The sequence below is a fragment of the Stomoxys calcitrans genome, chromosome 2 (assembly GCF_963082655.1).
Source record: "Stomoxys calcitrans chromosome 2, idStoCalc2.1, whole genome shotgun sequence".
Lineage (NCBI taxonomy): Eukaryota > Metazoa > Arthropoda > Insecta > Diptera > Muscidae > Stomoxys > Stomoxys calcitrans.
Window position 1 is genome coordinate 3,130,076 of NC_081553.1, and position 16,938 is coordinate 3,147,013.

At 36.0% G+C, this 16,938-nt stretch overlaps 1 protein-coding gene across 2 annotated transcripts in view; it reads left to right on the plus strand.

The window, feature by feature from the left end:
* The window catches only part of LOC106083768 (putative uncharacterized protein DDB_G0279653), a 45,867-nt gene that overhangs the window by 22,294 nt on the left and 6,635 nt on the right, over positions 1-16,938 (plus strand). Inside the window, exons 2-3 of one of the 2 annotated variants that reach the window (XM_013247017.2) lie at positions 11,112-12,032; positions 14,360-15,751. In XM_013247017.2, the coding sequence (XP_013102471.2) occupies positions 11,112-12,032; positions 14,360-15,330 (1,892 nt within the window). In that variant the 3' untranslated portion in view covers positions 15,331-15,751. Of the gene's footprint in view, positions 1-11,111; positions 12,033-14,359; positions 15,752-16,938 lie in introns of those variants that run through there. The other variant, XM_013247018.2, reaches the window with a different exon arrangement.

The window sequence follows — 16,938 nt, forward strand, 5'->3', positions numbered from 1 at the left end:
ATAAATTGTTGGACGGTAGGTTCGAGCGCCAGATATTTTGATACTTTGATACAAATACTTTCAATTTATCCCAACCGTCCAACATGTCCAGAGGGCCTTGTCAAATTCATATCATGAGGTGCCATATCAGACACAATAAGTTTAAAGGCCTAATGGTACTTCCTGGGCCAGGGTTTCTACTCTATTTCCAAAGTGTTACTTGATTGCTAATATTAATGTCCAATTCGTACTGACCCGATCGGCCTACATGCACCAAATTTTTATATCACATTCATACATTACTTTCAAATACCTTTTCGATTGGTTTGATACACATATACTCCCAACAAACATGTCTGTTTGTGTAGGTTTTGGGGTGGGGCGTTGCCCCAGGTTGCTTGATCTCAGATTAATATCAACGAACATTCCGTTTAAGAGTAGGGGGCAAACTTCTCACCTCAAGCCGATTTTTTGTAGGGATTTTTGGAAGTCGGACCACAAGCGGAGTTTTGGTAGGCCCAGCAAATTTTTTGAATACCGAGGTGACCAACTTTAGGGGCCTGCCAAAAGACATATAATCTAGTGTTCGCCCAATATATTTTCAACTCCAAAGCAAGTATCCGTGGCAATCTGTGTGATCCTAAATGCATTAATGTGATGAACTTCAAATTATCAAGACTACAAAATCAATGGTAATAAGCTTCAGTAAAAATATGCAACAAAATCTTTTTCCCTTCCAAAAAAAAATTTTTTTGGTATTGTCACAGATTACAATTAAGGATGTAATTCCCTTCCTGGTTGTAAGGAATTTTCTTAGAAAATTTCCATCCCCTTTTAGTGGCAAATGTTCATAACAGAAGACAAAATTTTCATAGGGCGTAATTTGTATACCAATTTTGGGTATATTTTTTACAACATAATACGATACCCTTTTTTCAGTGTATAATAAAAGAGTGACAATTGAGGTATGATACCACAATTTGCAGAATCCCAACCATAAAAGAGTAAATTGTTTTTATCGAAGCTCTACTGTGTTAATACACCGCCACTATCTGCTATCACTTGTTCACGCATGTATTAATATTGATTTTCTTTTATTGTTGTTGTTGTAGTAGTGGTTGCTGGTCTGCCTCATTGATAAGACGATTGTCAAAATTTGTTAACGTCCATAAATTCACATAAAGAAAGAACTACTCCGATTCGATAAACATTTATCGTAATCGTAATGAAATGTTTTATTGGATCGCTATTGTTGGTAGCTTGTCTCTGATTGGCTAATTCTACAAAAAAAAATCCTATGGGGCGTGTTTAATTACAAAATTCATTAATAAAAATGCAGACGATCGCCTAAAGTGGTACAGCGATAATGCTGCAGAACGGTAACACATTTATTTTCAATTATTAAACTTATTTCTTATGAGTTTTCACATCAATTTTTTTCTAAATGGTGTATTTCTAAAAAAATTTGGTTAAATGTGATTTTTCAAAATTATTGTAATAAAGTTTTATAATTATTTTTGTGATATTTTTCAGATTCGATTTAGGAATATTCATTAAAATATATTCTTATACATATTCAAATTCAATTGAAATTCAGCGTTTATAGCTCATGCCAAATAGTAGCTTCCAGAAATATTTGTCAACATTTCGTTTTTCAAAACAAAAAATGTTATCTATATTTTGAAAAAATTATTATTTTTTACAAAATTCGGATACTTTAGTACAGACCACGTATTACCGCGTCTACAAAAATTGCAAATTTAGGGAAAATCATTTTGGAATCGTATATTTAAAAAAGTCTTTTGGCATTGCAAAAAAATTTAAAATAATATTAAAAGTTACAGAAAGATTAAATCAAGCTTCAATTGTCATTCAGTTTTAGTTTTTTGTTCTCATGCAGATTTGAGCATTTATTTTGAATTGAGAAAATACAACCCACACCATGACTGAAAGCGTCTTAAAAGTTAGAGTCGTTAGAATGTTGTGGCTATCTAGTATCTTGAGTGGCTGACGCCATTCTCTATTGGGTCCATCATTGTAATAATACATTATCCCTCCAATCATTTGGAATTTACTTTTTCACTCCCTCCCAGAATAGTCACTTTTTGGGTCCTTTTGTATGATAGTTTGTAGAGATTTCATGATTAAAACAACAAAATACATTGCTGTCGGAATTCTATCATTCATGTTGCCCTAATTAGTTTATCATTATAAACTGTTATTGGTACAAATTAGATTTTTTGTTGTTGTTTGGACGCTAACTCAGAAAACCCCATACAAGAGAATATATGTTTACTTATCCTTCTGTAAGGAAGAAAGGCGCGTAGCACAGAGGGATAGCATACGCCTCACAATCGTAAGGTTGGCTGTTCAAATCCCAGTCAGGGAGAATCATTTCAAATAAAATCTTCGACTATTAATCTCGATTTGAAAAAGAAATAAATTAGAAAGAGAAATAAAATAAAGATTCACTTTACCAGGTAAAAAACACATTGGCAAAAAAAAAAATATTTATTTTTATTAATCACGTGGATAATCGAATTTTTAACTTTTTAGTCCCTATTTAGTCACTCATGGGTATATATCGCCATGTGGCACGTTTTCTCCCGTACCGAGGTACTAATTAGATTAAAAAATTTTATCGCCTGAGATTGTATTCAACTTCGTTGAGTGCAAATTTAGTGACTCGCACGATAGAAAATGTTTGCAGAGATTTTGGTTATGTCTATGTATGTATATTTTTTCACATTAAGGACTAAAAGTAATGTTTTTTCGGACTATTCTGGGCGTGCATTGGTTTCTCCTCAATAATTGTCTTATTTTTTCGTGTAAAACAATAATTTTTCATTCATCCTTAAGCTCACTTGACAGGGTTCTTGACGCGCAGTCCGCTCAGACTTTTTGCTCTAGTCTACCCTCTTTTTAAATGCGGCCTAAAATATTATAAATTGATTGTGTGGATAACGGAACATGTCGGACAATTCTTGGGCGCTTTTCACTTATTACAATATGATTATAATACCCCAACTGGACCATGCCGAATGGAAATCTTATTCCAAGCATCACTCATCTATATAGTTGCTCCAAAAACAGCTCTATTTGAATGCAAAAAAATTACTACGACATTCGCGTATACCGATATAATAACGGTTCATATAACTTTATTCCAACTTAGGGCTGGTACTATGTTTGTTTTTCATCGTTGAAAACCCTCGCGATTACTTTTTTGAAAAATTACGAGAATAACATTTTTATTAAAATTTTACCATAAGTAATGAGGGAATGTCCTTCTGATTGAAATCAGCTAGTTTTTTTGCTTTGTAATTTATTGTTTCAAAAAAGTAATCGGCGAAAAACGAATATAGTACCAGCTTTAAGGGAAAGAGGGATGAATAATAGAGTGTACAACACTGTCTTGTCAAACACATTTATGGAAGTTTGTTGCTTTTGCTATTAGGATTTATTTGTTTGCGTTAAAAATGTGTTTTTGTTTTTTTAAAAGCAATGTAGTGAACATTATATATTGTGTAAAATACAGAAGAAATATGTTTTAAAATTTCATTTAATATAAATTTCGAAGAAAATAATTGTCAAAACACTTTCTTGACATACTGTACAGCCCACATTGCATTTTGAATTCTTAGAGTCATATTACATTCCTATAGCGAACTTTTTGCCAACTATTTCATAGAGAAAGAAACAAAGTCCCAATCTGGAAGATATTTGACCTGAAAATAAATTTTCATGTGTGTAGAATAATCTTTTTAAAAGTATGAGAGCGTGTCTAGGAAAGGTTGACTACTGAACCATGTCTTAAAAATAAATACTTGCTCCAATTCCAATGCTATGTTTTAGTTTTGTATCGTACTCTGCTACACACATTGATGTGGCATGTCTGTATTTAGTACATTTAAAATGAATGAGTGAATGGATGGATGAGTACTGGAGGGAGGAAGCATGACTCGCTTTGGATTTTCGTTGTAGTAAACTAAAAATTCGAGACACTCATTCACTAACAGTGATAATCAATCGGTGAACAAGAACGAGAGAGCGTTCTATAAAGACGAGGATGATGCTACCAGATTTATCAATGATTTCAATGAACTTTAGACAAAGTTTATCTTCAACAAAACACCCAAGAAAAATAAATAAAATGTAGAGTAAAGAGAAGATGTTAATATACGTGATTTTTCATTTTGTTATTTTTTTCTTTTTGGGTAATAAACAATCTGTTGGTGATGCTGTGACGCCGCAGCTGATGTCTTTTTCGGTTCTTCACAATAACATGTATTGCTTTAATCGGTTATGTTTGTATGTATAATTATCGATACAATGTGCGTATGTGTGTTCAATTGTATTTCCTAGGCCAGCGCTTGGCAAAGCGTTTGTAATTCATAAATATCTCCAGTCACAAAGACCGATACGCACACGCACACGTACATCATGGACGATTATAAGCATATCTTAGGTGCAAGTTTATCTGGAAAGCCATAAAATAATTATTTGACATCTTTTTGGGCAGATTTATTTGTTCTATGTTCTGTATATTCATCGAAACATTGATTTCCTATGCTTATCGAATAAAATCGGAATACTCTAAGATTAATTGATAGCTTATCCCTATCAAAACAAAAACTTGTCGTGGTCCAATTTTTAACACAAACAGAAAATTACTTAAAATCCTTATAACAATTTAACTTAATGTGATCACCAACAGATAGAGATGGGTTTCTACCGGGAAAATACCCAACGCTTGGGTATTTGTTGGGTAAATACCTAATAAATACTTTTTTTTTTGGGTATTTATTTCGGAATTTATAATTTTGCAGATATTTTGGGTATAAAAAAAATTTTCTAAACAATTTTTGATGAGTTCGTATTCTTTCTGAAGTGCGGTTTAGATTGGACTATATTTGGATAAAGCTGCTCGATATAGAGTATTGAGCCCATAAAAGGAGAATTTTTCATCCGATTTTGGTGAAATCTGAAACAGTGATTTCTGATAGACCCTACCTATTTTTGATATACCAACGTGGCGCTGAGTTTAGTGTGTCCGCCTATGACGATGAACGTCTAGCTTCCTAATAATTCCTTTCAAATTAATTTCGAAACTTTTATTGTTTCAGCATACCCAGAAAAAATGTCACCGATTAAATATGGTAAAATTAGGAGGTGAACAAAGAGAATGAATGCATTTCAAACGCAATAATTTGAGGTCAATGTAGAATGCAAACATGGTAGTAATAAATATTATTACATATTTATCTTATTTTAATAGTTTATTATCCATATATAGAGATTATATTAACTTGGAAAATGGGGCTGAGGACGAAAGATAGCGTATGTGGATCTAGATTTCGTGGTATTGTGCGCAAAATGCTAAGATTTGTAATTATTACGATTTATTTTAAATATGCGCATAAATTAATTTGTTTGTAGTACTCTTTACAGACCATGTCCCCGATAACGAAAAGAGGCTCATAATAGAGACGGCAATTTTTCTTCTTTTTTCACAGCCTGGGATCATTAAATGTATATATATACATAAAATGTAGGCAGGGTTTCTCGTAGGAAAAAAATTACTTTATTTTTGTTACCATTTGCACGAGAAACACTTTTAAAGTAATTAAGAAGATATGGCAATAGATGTTCGCGTACTAAAAATTTGCATACATTTTTACTGAAAGTCATTCGTTTTGCTAGTAAGAGATATTGTGGAGACTGAAAAAGATTTGGAGAGTTTTGTAAACGAGAGGTTGCAAATCTCTGCAGTTGGTTTTTTTTTGTGAAATTGAAATTTCTAACGCTCCTGCACATTTTTACTGACATATGTATTGTTACTGGATAAGTACGCACACACATAAGGTCTGTTCGCGTACTTTAAAAAATATTTTACTCGCTTTCACGCGCTCTTCCGCAAATTTTCGAGTACACGAACACAATTAAAACTCTACTGATATGCTTTTTTCTGAATGGCATAGTTCAGGGAGTGCCAGAGAAACTTACTTATTTCAAAGGTCAATAAAAACTAAAGTAATTCAGTTATAGTTTTAAATTTTCGAACCCAGGCGTTCAGTGTCATAGGCGGATATGCTAACCTCTGTGCTACGGTGGCCGCCCTTGGAATTTGATCGCGATCGCGGAAGGCACGTTGCGTAGCAACAAGTGAATGACCGTTAGAAAAGAATCTGTCGACGGCGAAGGCCCTCAGCTGCCTAGACCAGAGCGTTATGGCAAGTGACTGAAGGGAGAAACAAATTTGAGGACTTCGTCATAGATGCGCCCACTCTCGACCTCCTCCCCGCCCAATTCACTGCACGGGAGTTTTTTCATAAAAATACGTTTGTCTGGCGCACCCTGTACATAGTATAAATGTCGCCAGCATTAGGAGTGGAAAACCAACGCAAAAAATGTTTTTCTGGTGTTTCTCCGGAATTCGAAAATAGCTAAAGTTCGAGTCATATGTGGACATGCCAACCTCTGCGTCACGGTGGCCTCCGTACGATTTGTACCTAATATTAACCCTAAAAAAGTCACATTCCTATATTAATGTGGAGTCAAGTACCAGGGGAGCACATTAAAACCACTCACCTTTTAAGAGAATTTCCAATACCTACGACTTTTTTATTTTGGCTACCTTTTAAATAACAAAATTCGTTCGGCCTTCCGTTTACTATCTGCAATGAATGATAGATATTGAAGATAACATAGAATTGCGAAATCTTGTCAAGAACCTTTAACATCTCATCGTATGTTGTTATTCAGAGGTAATTGAGATTAATCTCTAGACCGAGAATCATTTCAATTGGGGTCGTATTGGTGTGTAAATCTATTATCTTAACACTTTGATTTCGTACATTTGGACGACGGAGGCTGTCTATAACGATCGATACTCGTTCAAAATATAATTTATGTTTTTTTTTTTTTATTTAGAATACATTTTATATAAATAGGACTAATTACATATGTACGTACAAACATCGATATATACATATGTATATGGCGTTTCTTACTGAGAGATCATGATGTTGCTGACGCTGCTGATCAACGGGCCCAGTGAGCGCACAAAAAAGAGGTCAGCCATATTCCTATAAGATGTTATCGCTAGAAGTAAAGTAATAACAAGTACAAATACTAAATCAATACATAAAATTATTTACGATAAGACACAATATAACGAAAAAAACAACATACAATCATTTGTACACATGGACACACGGACAAACAGACAGACACTTTTAAATACTGAAATCTTAAAAAACAACTTAAAGGCAAAGGCGAAAAAACGAGTGGAACAGCATCAGAGACTCACATCTACTTAAAAACAATATTATCACTTGTTCTCAATAATCACACACCATTACTAATAATTTTTTTTTAACGCCGCGACCGACTGATAGATAGATAGTCAAAGGGACGAATGGACAACAGATCGACCAATCAGAAAAAAATACGGACTCAGCGACAGATAAGTCGAGATGCATACATTAACAGACGAGCAAAGGAAGGAACGGATAGAGATAGATACGAACGAGAGATCAATCGAGATCAGTAAATGCTTGCATTGCTTGATTGCTGGCACTGCTGCTTACAGACTGACTACAGGCTACTGCTGGCTGTGGTCTCCATTTTAATCTCGGCAATGTATCATTATCTGCATCACCCTTAGTACCCAGTTAAACATGCCCAGCATGACTATAATGAACTCTTCCAATTGATGGCGCCAACAACTAGTCAGCACACACTGCTAACCCAAATTCCCTCAAATATGAATGCGCCTTTTTTTAATCTATAACTAATTTTGATAACCATAAAAATCATCATCATTAAACTAAACATAATATTTCAAAATTTTAAACTAAACTCAGTACCTAATACCAATCGAAAAGTTTACTTTTTTAGCACCACAGCATCGCTTGGACTGTGATGAAAACTGCATACGAAAACAAAGCTTTAAATTTTCTTAAAAAAACTTTTCATTGAGCCGAATTGATAGTGTGCCCGTATTATCAGTGTGGAGGCCGAGGGTTCGATTTCCATCCCAATGGAAAGGAGTCTGATCAGAGAATAGCCTGTCACAGTAACATAATCTAGAGTGCCCATGTAATCTGACACTTATTTACTTGCTATGACTCCTTTCAAATCAATCATTAAACACGGAATAAAATATTTATGTTCGTCAAACGTGCGTCTCGTTACGGGATAGCTGCGAGCACCACACAGGCTGGAACATTGGTTAAGGCTCTATTACACGGCATGTATTGGGTTGCCCAAAAAGTAATTGTGGGTAATATAGTAGTAATATAGCAGTAATATAGTCGGCGTTGACAAATTTTTTCAACGGCTTGTGACTCTGTAATTGAATTTTTTCTTCTGTCAGTTATCAGCTGTTACTTTTAGCTTGCTTTAGAAAAAAAGTGCGCGAAATTTTGTTTACATTTGTTTGTTTGGCGTCAATTTTAATATGGGTACCACATGTATTGAATTCGATCCGTTTTTAAAACGAATCATAACTGGAGATGAAAAATGGGTTGTTTACAACAACGTTAGTCGAAAACGATCATGGTCCAAGCATGGTGAACCAGCTCAAACCACTTCAAAGGCTGATATCCACCAAAAGAAGGTTATGCTGTCTGTTTCGTGGGATTGAAAGGGTGTGGTATATTTTGAGCTGCTTCCAAGTAACTAAACGTTTACTTCGGATGTTTACTGTCAACAATTGGACAAATTGTATACAGCCATCAAGGAGAAGCGACCAGAATTGGTCAATCGTAAAGGTGTCATATTCCACCAGGACAACGCTAGACCGCACACATCTTTGGTCACTCGCCAAAAACTGAGTGAGCTTGGCTGAGAACTTTTGATGCATCCACCATATAGCCCTGACTTTGCACCATAAGACTATCATTTATTTCGATCTTTGCAGAACTCCTTAAATGGTAAAACTTTCGGCAATGATGAGGCTATAAAATCGCACTTGGATCAGTTTTTTGCAGATAAAGGCCAGAAGTTCTATGAGCGTGGAATACTAAATTTTCCAGGAAGATGGCAAAAGGTTATCGAACAAAATGCCAATTATATATTTGATTAAAGTTCATTCTAAGTTTTATTAAAAATGCATTTACTTTCTTTCAAAAAATTCGCAATTACTTTTTAGGCAGCCCAATAGTTGTCTTAGACATGCCAAATTTATCACATGTAAGTTGCACATGTCAAACGAAACTAACATATGAAAATCACTTTTCAAAAAAGCACATGTAATATTTTTCGATTAGAGCATGCTCTATTCCTTCTGACAAAAACTTAATGAAATCAGCTCTTTTTGTTGTCAGTCGAATGAAAGCAAGCCCAAATTAAATTGTTTTCACACATTTATGATTTTACCATCTTTCTCACAACTTTAACAATTTTTACGCATAAAAAAAATTAGCTTTTGGTCAAATTTTTAGGTTATGTCATAGCGAAAATAACCTACAGTGGTGATAGTAAAAATAGTGCATCGTATGTAAATTGACAATTTTGATAAACATTACATGTGAATAGAAAAAGTGAAAGGTTACTTTCTCATAGAGGCACAACAAGAAGCACAAATATTGTCTTGATTGTAGAATAATTGGTGGGTTTTTACTGATTATTTCTTGAGTATAATTCAGTTTTTGGGTTTTTATCTATATATATATATATTGTATATTGGGTTGCCCAAAAGGAAATTGCGGATTTTTTAAAAGAAAGTAAATGCATTTTTAGTAAAACTTAGAATGAACTTTAATCAAATATATAATTGCCATTTTGTTCGATAACCTTTTGCCATCTTCCTGGCAAATTTAGTATTCCACGCTCATAGAACTTCTGGCCTTTATCTGCAAAAAATTGAACCAAGTGCGATTTTATAGCCTCGTCATTGCCGAAAGTTTTACCATTTAAGGAGTTCTGCAAAGATCAAAATAAATGGTAGTCTGATGGTGCAAGGTCAGGACTATATGGTGGATGCATCCAAAGTTCCCAGCCAAGCTCACTCAGTTTTTGGCAAGAGACCAAAGATGTGTGCGGTCTAGCGTTGTCCTGGTGGAATATGACACCTTTACGATTGACCAATTCTGGTCGCTTCTCCTTGATGGCTGTATTCAATTTGTCCAATTGTTGACAGTACACATCCGAATTAAACGTTTGGTTCCTTGAAAGCAGCTCAAAATATACCACACCCTTCCAATCCCACCAAACAGACAGCATAACCTTCTTTTGGTGGATATCAGCCTTTGAAGTGGTTTGAGCTGGTTCACCATGCTTAGACCATGATCGTTTTCGACTAACGTTGTTGTAAACAATCCATTTTTCATCTCCAGTTATGATTCGTTTTAAAAACGGATCGAATTCATTGCGTTTAAGGTGCATATCACAAGCGTTGATTCGGTTTGTTAAATGAATTTCTTTCAATACATGTGGTACCCAAATATCAAGCTTTTTCACCAGTCCAAGACTTTTTATGTGATAATGAACGCTAGATTTTGGTATATTTAACTTCTCTCCTATCTCACGCTCAGTTACTGACGATCCAATTCGATTAATGCTTTGATTTGGTCATCATCAACTTCATTTGGCCGACCTGAACGTGGCTCATCTTTGAGTGAAAAATCTCCAGAACGGAATTTGCGAAACCTATTTTGACACTGTCTTCCTTTTAAGGCTTTATCACCATACACATCTCGTAACTTTTTAGCAACCTGCTCCGCGTTTTTTCCTTTACGGAAATAATAAAGTAAAATATGACGAAAATGCTTCTTAGTGGGCTCCATATTAAAATTGACGCCGAACAAACAAATGTAAACAAAATTTCGCGCACTTTTTTTCTAAAGCAAGCTAAAAGTAACAGCTGATAATTGACAGAAGAAAGAATGCAATTACAGAGTCACAAGCCGTTGAAAAAAATTGTCAACGCCGTATATATATATAACGAAAGAGAGTACACATATCTCTCTTTTGTTATTACATGTCTCTCCTTAACAGTGCACAATGTTATAGGTTTTTTGGTTCAATGGAATTATTATTTCTTCGATATCATTTTTATCTTCCTGTTTTCTGTTATAATTTTCATGAATTTATATTATAAAACTTTTAATTTTGAATATTTTCAGTTATCCTTAAAGACGTCTCTTACACCATCATGTGCGAACTCTTAGAGTTTATGTATCAAGGGGTAGTAAATGTTAAACACACCGAACTGCAAGCATTCATGAAAATCGGACAATTGTTGCAAATCAAAGGCCTGGCTACAAATTCATCCTCTTCGACGTCGTCATCAATGTCGGAGAAATTGACCACAAATCAAAATACAAACGCTGACAGTGAATCGCCATTACAACGTTCTGTCAGCCCAACCAAAAGGGATATTTCTCCTCCAAGTAATGAGACGGAGGCGAACAATGAAAGTTCCAATAATGCTGAAAAACTAAACCTCACAAACGCTGACTCAAATACTCCACAAAGAACGCAGTCCCCAGCAATGTCTCCTGCGTCGCCTTCTCTGAATATATCCAGTGTGAACCAAAAACAAGGCGAAAGCCAAATGCAACACAACTTTCACTTGGGAGCAAGTGGAGTCGGTCACAAGCGCCACTTAGCCGAGTTTAATTCAGACTCCTTGTCAATATATTCCAGAAATAAAAGCCGACGTTTCACCACGCCCACGGACCAGAGCAGTGATAACAATGAAGGCTCCGAAGTTGGCGGCAACAATAGCATGGACCAAATGAATGCGGAAGACTTCTTCTTGCCTCACATGTCTATGGTGGAGGGACGTTATGACCTAAACAGTGTGAAGAGGGAAAGCTCTGATCATCATTTACATCCCAATAGTACAAGTGCAGCAGCTGCTGCTGCGGCGGCAGCATCTTTAAGAAGTTCCTTCAACCCAGCAGCTTTTGGCCTAGACTATACATTCTATAAGAATAATAACAGTGGTTCTGTCTCCAGCGGCCAAGAATATCCAAATGATTTGAACATATCCAGCAGTGATTTCTCCAAAAGTTTTGCCAATCACATGGATATTCCGCCAAGTAAGATATATTTTTTGTCACCTTGGCATTTGCCGCATTACTGCTGTATGTTTGTTTTCCTTTGTTTTTCATTATTTGTAATGGGTGTCTATCTCTCTGGGGCTTTCTATAACCATTTCAAGTACATTCGCCATGACCATCTAACATTTCATTAAAACTATTTTAACTACTAAACAATTTTATTAATTTTTTTAATAACGTATTCTGCATTTAAGATTCTATTCCCAATCCTTCCACAAGGCCTAAAATGTTACATTATTTCAACGAATCAAAATGATATTGTGAGCGTTTTTCCCAAAAAGTCTATTCGATATTTTAGATTATATAACCACTTTAAAGTTATGTTTAATGCTAATCCGACCAAAATCTCTTTTTGTACATGACACTTTGATTGTTTTATTTTCGAGCCAATACCAATTGTTTTTCAAAAAAAATTGATTTTGATAGCATAATTACTCAAAATTCGATTTGAGCAGAAAATTTCAAAAACAAAAAATTATAAAAATTTGATGCTTGTAAAAATAAATACAAAAAATATTCTTTACAAATAGTGCGACTGAAAATATTTTTTTTTTCGTGAATTTGTACAAAACTTTTTTACAAAGTTTGATTTTCATGAAAAAGTTTAACAAAATCAATTTTTTTGGATTTTTTTAAGTCTACTGTGGTAGTGGGTGCAGCACGACAGGCTCGTATTCTATGATCGAAGATATTTTTGTGCCTCACATTGCTCTTATCTATATATATATATGTATGTTCGCTCGATTAGATTTTCTTGGATGGGACCTTTCACAAGCACTTCTCCAAATGTTGACATTGAATTCTTACTCTACTTCCAAAAAAATCATTTCATTGAAATCTATATTGTCCTCATCGGCCAGCTTGAGGCCAAATTAGTATTTCAGATGCGTACTCACAATAACTTTCTTTTGAGTCTCTTATTTATGTTGTTGTTGTAGCTACATTTCCCTATGTAGGTGAGCAAGCTCGTTGCGGTCTAAAGGACCGATTGCCGCGGGAACAGTCTGGCAATTGGTTATTTAGTATTTGTGCAAGAGCCGGTGCCGCCCGGCCTCTCACTGAGACTCTCCACTCGATAATGCTGATTGTCGGCGACTGCCGATGCAGATACTCCGTATGGAGCATTCAACTATCCGCAGTCTGTGTGGTACTCACAGCTATCCCGTGCCTCTTATTTATATTCCATGTGCATGATCCAATACGCCGATCGGTATATATGGTCGCTCGTGTCATATTTCCGGGTGGGTTTCGTACTCTACTTCCAAAAAGAATTCTCATTCAAACCTATCTTGTCCCCATTGGCCAACTTGGGGACACCTAGATTCACACACTCGTTGGACAAAAATAGTAAGAGTTCTAACATGAACTCTAACATTTTGCACAGATATTTGAGCCTAATATTGGAAGAAGTAATTTCATAGTAAATTTATGTTCGAATTTTGAATTTTTGTCCGCCGGGGCAACACTGTGGGACGTCCCTCGGACAACATCCAAATAACTTTCGTATGAGTTCCACAATGTACTGTTCGATATTCGTCAGAGGGGTACTTTAATCCCAAATAATTCGTCAGACGCGTACTGCAATCTCAACAATATGGAGACATATTGTTCAGATCAATACACTTAGATACCTGACACTAAATTTTTATTTCAGATTCACTTTTTTGGAGGGGTAACATATCGGTTCAAGCAAAAATTCACTTACACGATCTATTTTTTTGCGGGGATAAGAACACATTATTTCGCCCCTGCCACCCCTGTTTATCTGGGGGACATTCTAAAGTAGTTAAAACAAGTCAGATCGGTGTTGAAGTGAAGTGAGATTTTCAATGTTGTGTATCTCTTGTTCTCTACGGTTATTCGTATTTTGCCTTCCGCTTTTTGGCTTGTCTCGTAGTAAGTAGTCGCATAAGTGGTCATTAATGAGAGTAGGATCAGCATATAATGGATTCCGCCCGTAAAGTGTAGTAGGTTTGTTAGCATTGTTTAATATGTATCGCAATTTCAATACATCTACCGTAATCACTGCACAACGCTCCTATGAACGACACAACTGAAGCACCTTTTGTATTAATTTATTTTTAAGCTAGCATTTTAAAGTAAAATGCCATAGTCTCGGTTGTACATAAATTTTGATTTTGTAAATAACAAAATTGCTATATTAGCATTAAATGTATGCGTATAATTAGATAAACTCGTTGAAAAGTCTATAAAATAACGAAATGTATTGTTTTTCCAATGAAATTTCTCTCTCTTCGTTTACATGCTGCTCTAACTGTTGTTAATACACCGCATTCCGTTTTAAGATTGCCCCAATGTGGTGATGCTAAGTTCAACATCCCTACTACATGGACACTGTGTGTTCAACCGTAACAACACGGTGGCCACGCAACAGGGCATGAAAACGTATTGGTTGTGCAAGTCCTATAGGATAAGTATGTGCCGTGCCCGGTGTATAACCCATCAGGGGAAGATAATATCGGCTACTGGGGTTCATAATCACCCACCTCATATGCGAGGCAATAATAATGGCAGCGGAGGGCCGCCCGTTACAACCGGTCCACACAGCGATGTCAATATGACGCACAGTAATGGTCTTCCCCCACCTACACCAACTTCGCTGCCGACATCTGCTAGATTCTCCCAGAATATGGGATCACCCAGTGCGAATATATATCAGCCCAACTATCATGGACCACCAACACACCATGGGCATCCAATATCACCAGCCACGCCGCCCTCCTCAATACAGCATGCCACTATTTCAAGTGTTGATGCCCCGGGCTTGAATCCAACTTCTTCGCATCACTATATACAATCGGTAGTATCAAACCAAGGCCATCAGCATGGTGGAGGCGTCGCCAATCAAATATCACCCCCACAACTGCACCCACCCACAGCGGCACCAAACTTACAATTACCGCACAATAATGTTAATCCAGTATTGATGTACCCGCCAATTTCCAGTCATGGAGCATATGAAATGTCCCCCTCAACCATCAGCACAGATCACAATCGCTGCTCAAACCAAGAAATGTACGATGTAAGTGGGAAAGCGCTCAAGGCTCATGTAAATGACGAACATATTTCGGTGCAAAATGCAGCTGCTTTATCCCCCTCAAATCTGCAAAACGAGAGTGATGGTGGCCAGCAAACAATAAAAACATCAGCCGAGCAACTATCGCAGCATCACCAACATCAACCAGTACAAGTGATAGATTCCATTACAATATCGCCTGGTGGAAATGCACATAACTTTAAAATGGAGCCATTGTAAAATCAATCAGAACCGATGAAATGGTATGGAGGACATGGCATCCTTTCCTAGTTGGAAATCTGTATTTACCACTTGTATTCACCATCTATGGCCATTTGTACATAATAAACCTACATGCATTTGTGTAAATATATCTACATTTATAGAAAAACCCTAATTAAAATCAAAAAAAAAAAAACTTAAGATCACTAGCTAATAAATAACGAAATTCATTACCTAGTTCTAGTATTGTTCTTACATTAGGCAACTTACCCTTACATATTGATTATTATACATGCATATATGTGTTCAGCAGGACCCGAGTTATCCCATCGATTTCGCTTTAATACCGCATGACACGTTATCTGGTATTTGAAGTGAATTTTGCATTTGTATTAATAAAATTGAAAAATTCTAAGAAATACATAACCCCTAAAATGAATGATTTTGAACGTTTTAATAGTTCACGCATGTGGTGATTCGGACTCAGTAAAACTTATAGATTTACACACATATTCCTGGAATATAATTGCCCTGTTTTATTTTTCTACTGGATGTATGGCTTACGGAAGACAAACCTCAAAACTAAAAAAAAATAATTCGATGCAAGTCCGTTTGCCAACCAGCTACAACAATTCGCAATAAAAGTGAATAAGGAAACTAAAATTCAAACTTGCAGAACATTGCAATAACATAACGATTTATTTATATTTGTACAATAGATAAATTTAAAAATAATTTGTTTCAACTTAGCTTTGTCATTCACAACGGATGTATTTCTCCAGTTTCCCAATGATAATTTTGTTAAAGTACAGCTAGAATGCGTTGCTCTGCATTCTAGCTGTACTTTAACAAGTAAAAAAAAAACTTTTCTACCACCTGGTAGACAAGTTTTTAGGGGGAGAGTAGGTTAGGTTAAAGTGGTAGTCTGCCATTAGACTTAGACGTTTTCGTCCATTGTGATAGCACAGGAACAGGAGAAGGAAAGGAAGAGAAGAAATAAGAACCTAAAGTGGAATTCCTACTGACTGCCAGTGCGGGGCACAGCCTTTACAAGTGGGGGAGAAACCACCGCTGAAAAATGTGACCGATATTCTCGCCAGGATTCTAGCTCAAGCATTCAAGGTCATAGGAGGATATGCTAGTCTCTGAAATCACTCCTCCAGAAACGTTGCATGACAATCCTATGCACATAGTTAGGTCAATACATAAGCCTGCTATATATCCAGAACATAGTTGTTCTGAGCAGTTTTGCATACAATTTTCATTACGCCGAATAGTACTTAAAATACAAGGGGATAGTAGTTGTGCAACATATACGGTTATCCATCCGAATATAGGCCGTTGCATGACCGCAAAGTTTGGACGAGCCGATCTACTTATAAACATTTCGGGTCGTTATTTAGTGTGGGTTTTACAAAAACCTTAAACTGTTGTTATTGTAGCAGTGTGTTGTGCACTGAGGCGGCAGGCCTTGCCGATGAAGGACTTCTTCGGGTCAATCCGGTACGTACAACCGGCTGCCTTAGAATTGCCTTAAACTGTGATTTGAATTTGTACTGATTTTTCATGCCACATTTTTGCACATCGTAACCATTGCTACAAGTACACCCGGGTCTCCCACAATGG